The 16,864-nt window shown below is 49.2% G+C and overlaps 1 protein-coding gene across 1 annotated transcript in view; it reads right to left on the reverse strand.

The window, feature by feature from the left end:
* Positions 1-16,864, reverse strand: part of abcb8 (ATP-binding cassette, sub-family B (MDR/TAP), member 8) — a 166,597-nt gene that overhangs the window by 14,420 nt on the left and 135,313 nt on the right. Inside the window, exons 13-14 of the mRNA XM_072468563.1 lie at positions 6,023-6,156; positions 4,615-4,762 (exon numbers count right to left, since the gene is read on the reverse strand). Of these exons, the coding sequence (XP_072324664.1) occupies positions 4,615-4,762; positions 6,023-6,156 (282 nt within the window). The remainder of the gene's footprint in view (positions 1-4,614; positions 4,763-6,022; positions 6,157-16,864) is intronic.

Consider the following 16,864-nt stretch of genomic DNA (forward strand, 5'->3'; position numbering starts at 1 on the left):
GGCGGCTGCGGGTTTGTTTAAATATGCTGATCTGGATCAAGCCCAGCGAGGGCGAGATCCAGATTGTGACATCTCACGAGACTCCGCCAAATCTTGCGAGGTGTTTCAAACGTCACAGATCTCACCAGAGGCCTCTCGCAAGATTCAACGGCCTCGTCCCAACATCAAGTTGGCCGGGGTGAAGCAGCTGTTAAATCGCGCCCACAGTCAGAGAGAGGTCTGCAGCTCAGAAAATACCCTTCGGACTATCGCATCTGTGCCAGTCACAAACTACCACCTAACCATTCTAAGCCCATTTCCCAGCACTAGGCCCACAGCCGTGTCTGCCCTGGGATCGCAAGTACACATCTAAATACTTCTGAAATACTTCTCTGCCTCCACCCCCTTTCGGGCAGCGAGTCCCAGGTTTTAGCTGATACTGTAATATAATATTGGATGTTGTTTGGTAACAAAGGGTGTCCCAGAGTTCAGGAAACATAGGTAGTTGAAACAAATGGATAGCTTCATGCAATACTGTGTGTGTATAGCCACCGGTGAAGTTAAGTGTTGTGTTGTTGGGCATTCTAGTCAGTTTGTTGTGTCCTTCTCTTTTAAGTTGATAAATATTCGTTATTAATTGATCTATTCCACCCTGGCTTGCATGTCTTTCCTCACATTATACTAAAGTGAAAATATTCTCCACTAAGAACTGGTATTCCAGGTTAACCATCTGGGTTCTGGAATACGTTCACAATGTGGTTCATAACAGTGTGGATTTGCGTGTGTGTGTGTGGAGATGTGTGTGGAGATGTGTGTGTGTGTGTGGAGATGCCTGTGTGTGTGTGTGTGTGTGGAGAAGTGTGTGTGTGTGTGTGGGGATGTGTGTGTGTGGAGATGTGTGTGTGTGTGTGTGTGGAGATGTGTGTGTGTGGAGATGTGGGTGCGTGGAGATGTGTGTGGAGATGTGTGTGTGTGTGTGTGGAGATGTGTGTGTGTGTGTGTGTGGAGATGTGTGTGTGTGGAGATGTGGGTGCGTGGAGATGTGTGTGGAGATGTGTGTGTGTGTGTGTGGAGATGTGTGTGTGTGTGGAGATGTGTGTGTGTGTGGAGATGTGTGTGTGTGGAGATGTGTGTGTGTGTGTGGAGATGTGTGTGTGGGGATGTGTGTGTGTGTGTGGAGGGGGATGTGTGTGTGTTTGGGTGTGGAGTGTGTGTGTGTGTGTGGAGATGTGTGTGTATGGAGATGTGTGTATGTGTGTGTGGAGATGTGTGTGTGTGGAGGTGTGTGTGTGTAGATGTGTGTGTGGAGATGTGTGTATGGAGATGTGTGTGTGTGTGTGTGGAGATGTGTGTGTGGAGATGTGTGTATGTGTGTGTGGAGATGTGGGTGTGTGTGGAGATGTGTGTGTGTGGAGATGTGTGTGTGTGTGTGGAGATGTGTGTATGGAGATGTGTGTGTGTGTGTGTGTGTGTGTGTGTGGAGGAGATGTGTGTGTGTGTGGAGATGTCTGTGTGTGTGTGTGGTGATGTGTGTGTGTGTGTGTGTGGAGATGTGGGTGTGTGTGTGGAGATGTGTGTGGAGGTGTGTGTGTGTGTGGAGATGTGTGTGTGGAGATGTGTGTGTGGAGATGTGTGTGTGTGGGTGTGTGTGATGTGTGTGTGGAGATGTGTGTGTGTGTGTGTGGAGATGTGTGTGTGTGTGGAGATGTGTGTGTGTGTGTGTGTGGAGATGTGTGTGTGTGTGGAGATGTGTGTGTGTGTGGAGATGTGTGTGTGTGTGGAGATGTGTGTGTGTGGGGGGGGGTGTGTAGGGGGGGATGTGTGTGTGTGTGGGTGTGGAGATGTGTGTGTGTGTGTGTGTGGAGATGTGTGTGTGTGTGTGGAGATGTGTGTGTGTGTGGAGATGTGTGTGTGTGTGTGTGTGGAGGTGTGTGTGTGTGTGGAGATGTGTGTGTGTGTGGAGATGTGTGTGTGTGTGGAGATGTGTGTGTGGGGATGTGTGTGTGTGGGGGGGTGTGTGTGTGTGTAGGGGGGGATGTGTGTGTGTGTGGGTGTGGAGATGTGTGTGTGTGTGTGTGTGAACATGTGTGTGTGTGGAGATGTGTGTGTGTGTGTGGAGATGTGTGTGTGTGTGGAGATGTGTGTGTGGGGATGTGTGTGTGGGGGGATGTGTGTGTGTGTGTGGAGATGTGTGTGTGGAGATGTGTGTGTGTGTGGAGATGTGTGTGTGGAGATGTGTGTGTGTGTGGAGATGTGTGTGTGGGGATGTGTGTGTGTGTGTGGGGGGGGGATGTGTGTGTGTGGGTGTGGAGATGTGTGTGTGGGTGTGGAGATGTGTGTGTGTGTGTGATGTGTGTGTGTGTGTGTGGAGATGTGTGTGTGTGTGTGTGGAGATGTGTGTGGGTGTGTGTGTGGAGATGTGGGTGTGTGTGTGGAGATGTGTGTGGAGATGTGTGTGTGTGGCGATGTGTGTGTGTGTGTGGAGATGTGTGTGTGGAGATGTGTGTGTGTGGAGATGTGTGTGTGTGTGGAGATGTGTGGGTGTGCGTGTGTGTGGAGATGTGTGTGTGTGGAGGTGTGTGTGTGTGTGGAGATGTGAGAGTGTGTGTGGGGAGATGTGTGTGTGTGTGTGTGGAGATGTGTGTGTGTGTGTGGAGATGTGTGTGTGTGTGGAGATGTGTGTGTGTGTGGAGATGTGTGTGTGTGTGGAGATGTGTGTGTGTGTGTGTGTGTGGGGGGGGGGTGTGTGTGTGTGGGTGTGGAGATGTGTGTGTGTGTGGAGATGTGTGTGTGGGGACGTGTGTGTGCGGGGGGATGTGTGTGTGTGTGTGTGTGTGTGGAGATGTGTGTGTGTGTGGAGATGTGTGTGTGTGGAGATGTGTGTGTGTGTGGAGATGTGTGTGTGTGTGTGGGGGGGGATGTGTGTGTGTGTGTGTATGGAGATGTGTGTATGGAGATGTGTGTGTGTGGAGGTGTGTGTGTGTAGATGTGTGTGTGGAGATGTGTGTATGGAGATGTGTGTATGGAGATGTGTGTATGGAGATGTGTGTGTGTGTGTGGAGATGTGTGTGTGGAGATGTGTGTATGTGTGTGTGGAGATGTGGGTGTGTGTGGAGATGTGTGTGTGTGTGTGGAGATGTGTGTGTGTGTGTGGAGATGTGTGTATGGAGATGTGTGTGTGTGTGTGTGTGTGTGGAGGAGATGTGTGTGTGTGTAGATGTCTGTGTGTGTGTGTGGTGATGTGTGTGTGTGTGTGGAGATGTGTGTGTGTGTGTGTGTGGAGATGTGTGTGTGTGTGTGGAGATGTGTGTGTGTGTGTGTGTGCGTGTGGAGGTGTGTGTGTGCGTGTGGAGGTGTGTGTGTGCGTGTGGAGGTGTGTGTATGTGTGTGGAGATGTGTGTGTGTGTGGAGATGTGTGTGTGTGTGTGTGTGGAGATGTGTGTGTGTGTGTGTGGAGATGTGTGTGTGTGTGGAGATGTGTGTGTGTGGAGATGTGTGTGTGTGGAGATGTGTGTGTGTGTGGAGATGTGTGTGTGTGTGATGTGTGTGTGTGGAGATGTGTGTGATGTGTGTGTGTGTGGAGATGTGTGTGTGGAGATGTGTGTGTGTGTGTGTGTGTAGGTGTGTGTGTGTGTGGAGATGTGTGTGTGTGATGTGTGGAGATGCGTGTGTGGAGATGTGTGTGTGTGTGTGTGTGTGGAGATGTGTGTGTGTGGAGATGTGTGTGTGTGGAGATGTGTGTGTGGAGATGCGTGTGTGGAGATGTGTGTGTGTGTGTGTGTAGATGTGTGTGTGGAGATGTGTGTGTGGAGATGTGGGTGTGTGTGAAGATGTGTGTGTGTGTGGAGATGTGTGTGTGTGTGGAGGTGTGTGTGGAGATGTGTGTGTGTGTGGAGATGTGTGTGTGTGTGGAGATGTGTGTGGAGATGTGTGTGTGGAGATGTGTGTGTGTGTGTGGAGATGTGTGTGTGTGTGTGTGGAGATGTGTGTGTGTGTGTGTGGAGATGTGTGTGGAGATGTGTGTGGAGGTGTGTGTGTGTGTGGAGATGTGTGTGTGGAGGTGTGTGTGTGTTTGGAGATGTGTGTGTGGAGGTGTGTGTGTGTTTGGAGATGTGTGTGTGGAGGTGTGTGTGTGTTTGGAGATGTGTCTGGAGATGTGTGTGTGGAGATGTGTGTGTGTGTGGAGATGTGTGTGGAGATGTGTGTGTGGAGATGTGTGTGTGTGTGTGGAGATGTGTGTGTGTGTGGAGATGTGTGTGGAGATGTGTGTGTGGAGGTGTGTGTGTGTTTGGAGATGTGTGTGTGGAGGTGTGTGTGTGTTTGGAGATGTGTGTGTGGAGGTGTGTGTGTGTTTGGAGATGTGTGTGTGGAGGTGTGTGTGTGTTTGGAGATGTGTGTGTGTGTGGAGATGTGTGTGTGGAGGTGTGTGTGTGTTTGGAGGTGTGTGTGTGTGTGTGTGGAGATGTGTGTGTGTGTGTGGAGATGTGTGTTTGGAGATGTGTGTGTGTGTGTGGAGATGTGTGTGTGGAGATGTGTTCCCTGTGTATGTGAAAATGTGCGTGACAGATGATTTGTGTGCGTTTTTTCCGTGAGTAAACTATCTGCAGCAAGTTGAAGATGTGCCACCAAACGTACCCACAATGGTCATGTATCCATTCGGAAAGGTTTGGATGAAGCTGTCTGCATTTGCCTGCCGTGCTGCCTCATAAATCTCCTCATCCGAGGCATCTGGCTTTCCAAATTGAATATTCTCTTTGATGGTCGTGCCAAAAAGCACTGGTTCCTGCAATTCACAGACATGGTGAGGGAGCATCAACCTCATGGGAACATGAACAATTCATAGACATACACATAGTTTGCGAATAATACCAAAATTGGTGGGGTGGTAAATAGTGAGGAGGATAGCCTTCGATTACAGGAGGATGTAGGCGGGCTGATCAGTGGCAAATGAATTCAATCCGGATAAGTGTGAGGCGATGCACTTGGGAGGACAAACAACGCAAAGGGGACACAGCACCGAGGAGTTTCAGAGCAGGGAGGTGATGCTGGAACTGTATAAAACGTTGGTTAGGTCACAGCGAGAGTATTGTGTGCAGTTCAGGAATCCACATTATAGGAGGGATGTGACAGCACTGGAAAGGGGGCAGAGGAGATTTATCAGGATGTTGCCAGGGCTGGAGAGTGTTAGTTATGGAGAGAGTTTGGATAGACTGGGGTTGTTTTCCTGGGAGCAGAGGAGACTGAGGGGGGGGGACAGGATTGTATAAAATTATGAGGGGGAACAGAGAGAGTCGACAGGAGGAAACCTTTCTCCTTGTAGAGGGGTCAATGACCAGGGGGCAGAGATTGAAGGTAAGGGGCAGGAGGGTTAGAGGGGATGTGAGGGAAAACCTTTTCACCCAGAGGGGGCGGGAGTCTGGAACTCGCTGCCTGAAAGGGGGGTGGAGGCAGAGACCCTCAGAACATTTAAGAAGTATTTAATGAGAGATTGGATAGGTTGGGGTTATTTTCCTTGGAACAAAGAAAGCTGAGAGGTGACTTAATTGAGATGCACAGAATGATGAGGGGAAGAGATAGAGTGGACAGGATAAACTTGTTTCTCCTGGTGGAGAATTCTAGAACCAGGGGACAGAGATTCAGGATAAATGGCAGAAGGTGTGGAGGGCCCAGTGCTGGGAAATGGGATTAGAATAGTTAGGGGGTTGTGTTTGACCGGTGCAGACTCGATGGGCCGAAGGGCCTTTCTCTGCATTATGATTTTACGACATGGCTCATGGGCGACATGAACAGCAGCCCCAGCTTGGGGAACATTAACAGCAACAGGAGATACGGATAGCACAACTCTGACTCCATGATGAACCGTGACACATCACCAAGGGAAGGAGGAGATGGGCAGAGTTACGCCAAGGGAGTGACAACACGGTTGAAGAAATGGTTTAAGGTGAGAGGTGGGAAAGAGGAAAGTGGGATTAGAGGAGCGCTGTGGGAGGAAAGAGGTTGGTTCAGAGGAGAGGAGGACAGAGAGCAATGGGGAAGTGCTAACCTGGCTAATGTAACCAATAACGTGACTGCGCAACCAATGTGGATCCAGGGTCCTGATGTTGTATCCATCCAATGTGATAAATCCGCTGTCTGGGTCATAGAACCTTTCCAGCAAAGATGCGACTGTCGACTTGCCTTCAAACCATTTTAATCACATTAGGAAACAATTTAAAAGCAGATCTCCCATCCTCCTCCACATGGTCACTGAACACATTCAAAGAATGGATACATCCATTCCTGTCTCGGGCAGAGATCACATCATGCAGCATTCCCATTCCATTCCAATCCAATCCCATTCCCATTCCAATCACCAAGATGTACTTCGGGGAGACTTCCCACATTTTATTGGGTAAGGTTGTGTTTTATCCATTCTTTCACCTCACCCAGGAGATGATGAACTGGTCGAGGGCGGAACAGAATCGAGAAGCTTACTCCTGCTCTGAATTTGTATTATGCGGCAGCCAGTGAATGGGGATATATGAATCAGGATATACGGAGAGTCACTCAGATACAGGGGAGGCCAGATCAAACAGTGGTCATTTCCTGTCTGACTTTTGTTTCAATAAACATTTTATTGAGGTATTTTTGGTATAGTGACAACAACAAAATAAACAATATACATGAAACCATAAACATAGTGCAAAAGCCATTTACCTCTCGCACAGGTCCCACCCTTATTGACCCCCTACTCTAACATAAACTACTCCCCCCCGCCCCCTGTCTGCTGACGATTAATTTCCCGCAAAGAAGTCGACGAACGGTTGCCACCTCTGGGCGAACCCTAACAGTGACCCTCTCAAGGCGAACTTGATTTTCTCCAAACAGAGAAAGCTAGCCATGTCCGATAGCCAGGTCTCTGACTTCGGAGGCTTTGAGTCCCTCCAAGCTAATGGTAACCGTCTCCGGGCTACCAGGGAAGCAAAGGCGAGAACGTCTGCCTCTTTCTCCTCCTGGATTCCCGGGTTTCTGACACCCCGAAAATCGCCACCCCATGGACTCAGCGCCACCCTTGTTTTTAACACCATGGACATGACGTCCACAAACCCCTGGCAGAATCCCCTAAGCTTTGGACATGTCCAAAACATGTGGACATGGTTCGCCGGTCCTCCTGCACATTTTGTGCACCTGTCCTCCACCCCCAACAAATGGGCAGCACAGTAGCATTGTGGATAGCACAATTGCTTCACAGCTCCAGGGTCCCAGGTTCGATTCCGGCTTGGGTCACTGTCTGTGCAGAGTCTGCACATCCTCCCCGTGTGTGCGTGGGTTTCCTCCGGGTGCTCCGGTTTCCTCCCACAGTCCAAAGATGTGGAGATGCCGGCGTTGGACTGGGGTGAGCACAGCAAGAAGTCTTACAACACCAGGTTAAAGTCCAACAGGTTTGTTTCGATGTCACTAGCTTTCGGAGCCCTGCTCCTTCCTCAGGTGAATGAAGAGGTATGATATGAGGTATGAGGTCCAAAGATGTGCAGGTTAGGTGGATTGGCCAAGATAAATTGCCCTTAGTGTCCAAAATTGCCCTTAGTGTCCAAAAATGCCCTAGTGTTGGGTGGGGTTACTGGGTTATGGGGAGAGGGTGGAGGCGTTGACCTTGGGTAGGGTGCTCTTTCCAAGAGCCGGTGCAGACTTGATGGGCCGAATGGCCTCCTTCTGCACTGTAAATTCTATGTTAATCTATGTTTAAGAATCTGCTCATCCGGGCCACTGTCATGTGAGCCTGGTGAACAACCTTAAATTGTATCAGGCTGAGCCTGGCACATGTTGCAGACATGTTGACACTACACAACGCGTCTGCCCATAGACCATCCTCTATCTCTCCTCCCAGCTCCTCCTCCCACTTGCGCTTCAGCTCTTCGGTCTGCGTCACCTCCGACCCCAAAAGCTCCTTATAAATGTCCGAGACGCTCCCTTCTCCTACCCACCCTCTGGAAACTCCCCTGTCCTGAATCCCCCTTAGCGGTAGGAGCGGGAAGGTTGACACCTGTTTACGAAGGAAATCCCGCACCTGCAGAGACCTGAATTTGTTTCCCCTCGCCAACCCAAACTTCTCATCCAGCGCCCTCATACTCGGAAGGCTCCCCTCGATGACCATATCCCCCATCCTCTCTCCGCCATAACCAGAACCCCCCGTCCATACTCCCCGGGGCAAACCGGTGATTATCACAGATTGGGGCCCAGACCGATGCTCCCACTGCTCCCACATGCCGCCTCCACTGGCCCAAAACTCTCAGGGCCGCCACCACCACGGGACTGGTGGAGTACCATGCCGGCAGGAACAGCAGAGGCGCAGTTACCAACACCCCCAAACTGGTGCCCTTACATGAAGCCGCCTCCATACGCACCCATGCCGACCCCTCCCCCACCACTCACTTCCTGATCATGGCTAAATTAGCCGCCCAGTAATCCTGTCAGACTTTTTAAATCTTCATGTAACTCGATATCTTCACCTGTGCAGCACTGCCCAACACATTTTGATATCAGAGACCCATCAAACTGTCCCCCATACACTGATAACAGAGACCCGTCAAACTGTCCCACACACACGGATATCAGAGACACATCAAACTGTCCCACACTGTCCCACACACACTGATATCAGAGACACATCAAACTGTCCCACACTGTCCCGCACACACTGATATCAGAGACACATCAAACTGTCCCTCACTGTCCCACACACACTGATATCAGAGACACATCAAACTGTCCCACACTGCCCCACACACACTGATATCAGAGACCCATCAAACTGTCCCACACTGTCCCACACTCACTGACATCAGAGACACATCAAACTGTCCCACACTGCCCCACACACACTGATATCAGAGACCCATCAAACTGTCCCACACTGTCCCACACACACTGATATCAGAGACACATCAAACTGCCCCACACTGTCCCACACACACTGATATCAGAGACACATCAAACTGCCCCACACTGTCCCACACACACTGATATCAGAGACACATCAAACTGTCCCACACTGTCCCCCACACACTGATATCAGAGACACATCAAACTGTCCCACACTGTCCCACACACACTGATATCAGGGACACACCAAACTGTCCCACACTGTCCCACACACACTGATATCAGAGACACATCAAACTGCCGCTCACTGTCCCACACACACTGATATCAGAGACACATCAAACTGCCCCACACACACTGATATCAGAGACACATCAAACTGTCCAACACTGTCCACACACACACTGATATCAGAGACACATCAAACTGTCCCACACTGTCCACACACACTGATATCAGAGACACATCAAACTGTCCCACACTGTCCCACACACACTGATATCAGAGACACATCAAACTGTCTCACACTGTCCCACACACACTGATATCAGAGACACATCAAACTGCCCCACACTGTCCCACACACACTGATATCAGAGACACATCAAACTGTCTCACACTGTCCCACACACACTGATATCAGAGACACATCAAACTGCCCCACACTGTCCCACACACACTGATATCAGAGACACATCAAACTGTCTCACACTGTCCCACACACACTGATATCAGAGACACATCAAACTGTCTCACACACACTGATATCAGAGACACATCAAACTGTCCCTCACTGTCCCACACACACTGATATCAGAGACACATCAAACTGTCTCACACTGTCCCACACACACTGATATCAGAGACACATCAAACTGTCCCACACTGTCCCACACACACTGATATCAGAGACACATCAAACTGTCCCTCACTGTCCCACACACACTGATATCAGAGACACATCAAACTGTCTCACACACACTGATATCAGAGACACATCAAACTGTCCCTCACTGTCCCACACACACTGATATCAGAGACACATCAAACTGTCCCACACTGTCCCACACACACTGATATCAGAGACACATCAAACTGTCGCACACTGTCCCACACACACTGATATCAGAGACACATCAAACTGTCCCACACTGTCCCACACACTGATATCAGAGACACATCAAACTGTCCCACACTGTCCCACACACACTGATATCAGAGACACATCAAACTGTCCCACACTGTCCCACACACACTGATATCAGAGACACATCAAACTGTCCCACACTGTCCGACACACACTGATATCAGAGACACATCAAACTGTCCCACACACACTGATATCAGAGACACATCAAACTGTCCCACACTGTCCCACACTGTCCCACACCCACTGATATCAGAGACACATCAAACTGTCCCACACTGTCCCACACTCACTGATATCAGAGACACATCAAACTGTCCCACACTGACCCACACACACTGATGTCAGAGACCCATCAAACTGTCCCACACTGTCCCACACACACTGATATCAGAGACACATCAAACTGTCCCACACTGTCCCACACACACTGATATCAGAGACACATCAAACTGTCCCACACTGTCCCACACACACTGATATCAGAGACCCATCAAACTGTCCCACACTGTCCTACACACACTGATATCAGAGACACATCAAACTGTCCCTCACTGTCCCACACACACTGATATCAGAGACACATCAAACTGTCCCACACTGTCCCACACACACTGATATCAGAGACACATCAAACTGCCCCACACACACTGATATCAGAGACACATCAAACTGTCCCACACTGTCCCACACACACTGATATCAGAGACACATCAAACTGCCCCACACACACTGATATTAGAGACACATCAAACTGTCCCACACTGTCCCACACACACTGATATCAGAGACACATCAAACTGTCTCACACTGTCCCACACACACTGATATCAGAGACACATCAAACTGTCTCACACTGTCCCACACTCACTGATATCAGAGACACATCAAACTGTCCCACACTGTCCCACACACACTGATATCAGAGACACATCAAACTGCCCCACACTGTCCCACACACACTGATATCAGAGACACATCAAACTGTCCCACACTGTCCCGCACACACTGATATCAGAGACACATCAAACTGTCCCACACTGTCCCACACACACTGATATCAGAGACACATCAAACTGTCCCACACTGTCCCACACACACTGATATCAGAGACACATCAAACTGTCCCTCACTGTCCCACACACACTGATATCAGAGACACATCAAACTGTCCCACACTGTCCCACACACACTGATATCAGAGACACATCAAACTGTCCCACACACACTGATATCAGAGACACATCAAACTGTCCCACACTGTCCCACACACACTGATATCAGAGACACATCAAACTGTCCCACACACACTGATATCAGAGACACATCAAACTGTCCCACACTGTCCCACACACTGATATCAGAGACACATCAAACTGTCCCACACTGTCCCACACACACTGATATCAGAGACACATCAAACTGTCCCACACTGTCCCACACACACTGATATCAGAGACACATCAAACTGTCCCACACTGTCCCACACACACTGATATCAGAGACACATCAAACTGTCTCACACTGTCCCACACACACTGATATCAGAGACACATCAAACTGTCTCTCACTGTCCCACACACACTGATATCAGAGACACATCAAACTGTCCCTCACTGTCCCACACACACTGATATCAGAGACACATCAAACTGTCCCACACTGTCCCACACACACTGATATCAGAGACACATCAAACTGTCCCACACTGTCCCACACTCACTGATATCAGAGACACATCAAACTGTCTCTCACTGTCCCACACACACTGATATCAGAGACACATCAAACTGTCCCTCACTGTCCCACACACACTGATATCAGAGACACATCAAACTGTCCCACACTGTCCCACACACACTGATATCAGAGACACATCAAACTGTCCCACACTGTCCCACACACACTGATATCAGAGACACATCAAACTGTCCCACACTGTCCCACACTCACTGATATCAGAGACACATCAAACTGTCCCACACTGTCCCGCACACACTGATATCAGAGACACATCAAACTGTCCCACACTGTCCCACACACACTGATATCAGAGACACATCAAACTGTCCCACACTGTCCCACACACACTGATATCAGAGACACATCAAACTGTCCCTCACTGTCCCACACACACTGATATCAGAGACACATCAAACTGTCCCACACTGTCCCACACACTGATATCAGAGACACATCAAACTGTCCCACACTGTCCCACACACACTGATATCAGAGACACATCAAACTGTCCCACACTGTCCCACACACACTGGTATCAGAGACACATCAAACTGTCCCACACTGTCCCACACACACTGATATCAGAGACACATCAAACTGTCCCTCACTGTCCCACACACGCTGATATCAGAGACACGTCAAACTGTCCCACACTGTTCCACACACACTGATATCAGAGACACATCAAACTGCCCCTCACTGTCCCACACTCACTGATATCAGAGACACATCAAACTGTCCCACACTGTCCCGCACACACTGATATCAGAGACACATCAAACTGTCCCACACTGTCCCACACACACTGATATCAGAGACACATCAAACTGTCCCACACTGTCCCACACACACTGATATCAGAGACACATCAAACTGTCCCTCACTGTCCCACACACACTGATATCAGAGACACATCAAACTGTCCCACACTGTCCCACACACTGATATCAGAGACACATCAAACTGTCCCACACTGTCCCACACACACTGATATCAGAGACACATCAAACTGTCCCACACTGTCCCACACACACTGGTATCAGAGACACATCAAACTGTCCCACACTGTCCCACACACACTGATATCAGAGACACATCAAACTGTCCCACACTGTCCCACACTCACTGATATCAGAGACACATCAAACTGCCCCTCACTGTCCCACACACACTGATATCAGAGACACATCAAACTGTCCCACACTGTCCGACACACACTGATATCAGAGACACATCAAACTGTCCCACACTGTCCCACACACACTGGTATCAGAGACACATCAAACTGTCCCACACTGTCCCACACACTCTGATATCAGAGACACATCAAACTGTCCCACACTGTCCCACACACACTGATATCAGAGACACATCAAACTGTCCCACACTGTCCCACACACACTGATATCAGAGACACATCAAACTGTCCCACACTGTCCCACACACACTGATATCAGAGACACATCAAACTGTCCCACACTGTCCCACACACACTGATATCAGAGACACATCAAACTGTCCCACACTGTCCCACACACACTGATATCAGAGACACATCAAACTGCCCCTCACTGTCCCACACACTGATATCAGAGACACATCAAACTGTCCCACACTGTCCCACACACACTGATATCAGAGACACATCAAACTGTCCCTCACTGTCCCACACACACTGATATCAGAGACACATCAAACTGCCCCACACTGTCCCACACACACTGGTATCAGAGACACATCAAACTGTCCCACACTGTCCACACACACTGATATCAGAGACACATCAAACTGCCCCACACTGTCCCACACACACTGATATCAGAGACACATCAAACTGCCCCACACTGTCCCACACACACTGATATCAGAGACACATCAAACTGTCCCACACTGTCCCACACACACTGATATCAGAGACACATCAAACTGTCCCTCACTGTCCCACACACACTGATATCAGAGACACATCAAACTGCCCCACACTGTCCCACACACACTGGTATCAGAGACACATCAAACTGTCCCACACTGTCCACACACACTGATATCAGAGACACATCAAACTGCCCCACACTGTCCCACACACACTGATATCAGAGACACATCAAACTGTCCCTCACTGTCCCACACACACTGATATCAGAGACACATCAAACTGTCCCACACTGTCCCACACACACTGATATCAGAGACACATCAAACTGTCCCTCACTGTCCCACACACACTGATATCAGAGACACATCAAACTGCCCCACACTGTCCCACACACACTGATATCAGAGACACATCAAACTGCCCCACACTGTCCCACACACACTGATATCAGAGACACATCAAACTGCCCCACACTGTCCCACACACACTGATATCAGAGACACATCAAACTGCCCCACACTGTCCCACACACACTGATATCAGAGACACATCAAACAGTCCCACACTGTCCCACACACACTGATATCAGAGACACATCAAACTGTCCCACACTGTCCACACACACTGATATCAGAGACACATCAAACTGTCCCACACTGTCCCACACACACTGATATCAGAGACACATCAAACTGTCCCACACTGTCCCACACACACTGATATCAGAGACACATCAAACTGTCCCACACTGTCCCACACACACTGATATCAGAGACACGTCAAACTGTCCCACACTGTCCCACACACACAGATATCAGAGACACATCAAACTGTCCGACACTGTCCCACACACACTGATATCAGAGACACATCAAACTGTCCCACACTGTCCCACACACACTGATATCAGAGACACGTCAAACTGTCCCACACTGTCCCACACACACTGATATCAGAGACACATCAAACTGTCCCAAACTGTCCCACACACACTGATATCAGAGACACATCAAACTGTCCCACACTGTCCCAATAAAACTGATATCAGAGACACATCAAACTGCCCCTCACTGTCCCACACACTGATATCAGAGACACATCAAACTGCCCCACACTGTCCCACACACACTGATATCAGAGACACATCAAACTGTCTCTCACTGTCCCACACACACTGACATCAGAGACACATCAAACTGTCCCACACTGTCCCACACACACTGATATCAGAGACACATCAAACTGTCCCACACTGTCCCAATAAAACTGATATCAGAGACACATCAAACTGCCCCTCACTGTCCCACACACACTGATATCAGAGACACATCAAACTGCCCCTCACTGTCCCACACACACTGATATCAGAGACACATCAAACTGTCCCACACACACTGATATCAGAGACACATCAAACTGCCCCACACTGTCCCACACACTGATATCAGAGACACATCAAACTGTCCCACACTGTCCCACACACACTGATATCAGAGACACATCAAACTGTCCCACACTGTCCACACACACTGATATCAGAGACACATCAAACTGCCCCACACTGTCCCACACACACTGATATCAGAGACACATCAAACTGTCCCTCACTGTCCCACACACACTGATATCAGAGACACATCAAACTGTCCCACACACACTGGTATCAGAGACACATCAAACTGCCCCACACTGTCCCACACACACTGATATCAGAGACACATCAAACTGTCCCACACACACTGATATCAGAGACACATCAAACTGCCCCACACACACTGATATCAGAGACACATCAAACTGTCCCACGCTGTCCCACACACATTGATATCAGAGACACATCAAACTGTCCCCCACTGTCCTCCACACACTGATATCAGAGACACATCAAACTGCCCCACACTGTCCTACACACACTGATATCAGAGACACATCAAACTGTCCCACACTGTCCCACACACACTGATATCAGAGACACATCAAACTGTCCCTCACTGTCCCACACACACTGATATCAGAGACACATCAAACTGTCCCACACTGTCCCACACACACTGATATCAGAGACACATCAAACTGTCCCACACTGTCCCACACTCACTGATATCAGAGACACATCAAACTGTCCCACACTGACTGATATCAGACACATCAAACTGCCCCACACTGTCCCACACACACTGATATCAGAGACACATCAAACTGTCCCTCACTGTCCCACACACACTGATATCAGAGACACATCAAACTGTCCCACACACACTGATATCAGAGACACATCAAACTGTCCCACACTGTCCCACACACACTGATATCAGAGACACATCAAACTGTCCCACACTGCCCCACACACACTGATATCAGAGACACATCAAACTGTCCCTCACTGTCCCACACACACTGATATCAGAGACACATCAAACTGCCCCTCACTGTCCCACACACACTGATATCAGAGACACATCAAACTGTCCCTCACTGTCCCACACACACTGATATCAGAGACACATCAAACTGTCCCACACTGTCCCACACACACTGATATCAGAGACACATCAAACTGTCCCACACTGTCCCACACACACTGATATCAGAGACACATCAAACTGTCCCACACACACTGATATCAGAGACACATCAAACTGTCCCACACTGTCCCACACACACTGATATCAGAGACACATCAAACTGTCCTACACTGTCCCACACACACTGATATCAGAGACACATCAAACTGTCCCACACTGTCCCACACACACTGATATCAGAGACACATCAAACTGTCCCACACACACTGATATCAGAGACACATCAAACTGTCCCACACTGTCCCACACACACTGATATCAGAGACACATCAAACTGTCCCACACTGTCCCACACACACTGATATCAGAGACACATCAAACTGTCCCACACACACTGATATCAGAGACACATCAAACTGTCCCACACTGTCCCACACACACTGATATCAGAGACACATCAAACTGTCCCACACTGTCCCACACACACTGATATCAGAGACACATCAAACTGTCTCACACTGTCCCACACACACTGATATCAGAGACACATCAAACTGTCCCACACTGTCCCACACACACTGATATCAGAGACACATCAAACTGTCCCTCACTGTCCCACACACACTGATATCAGAGACACATCAAACTGCCCCTCACTGTCCCACACACACTGATATCAGAGACACATCAAACTGCCCCTCACTGTCCCACACTGACTGATATCAGAGACAC

The sequence above is a fragment of the Scyliorhinus torazame genome, chromosome 11 (genome assembly GCF_047496885.1).
Source record: "Scyliorhinus torazame isolate Kashiwa2021f chromosome 11, sScyTor2.1, whole genome shotgun sequence".
Taxonomy (NCBI): Eukaryota; Metazoa; Chordata; class Chondrichthyes; order Carcharhiniformes; family Scyliorhinidae; genus Scyliorhinus; species Scyliorhinus torazame.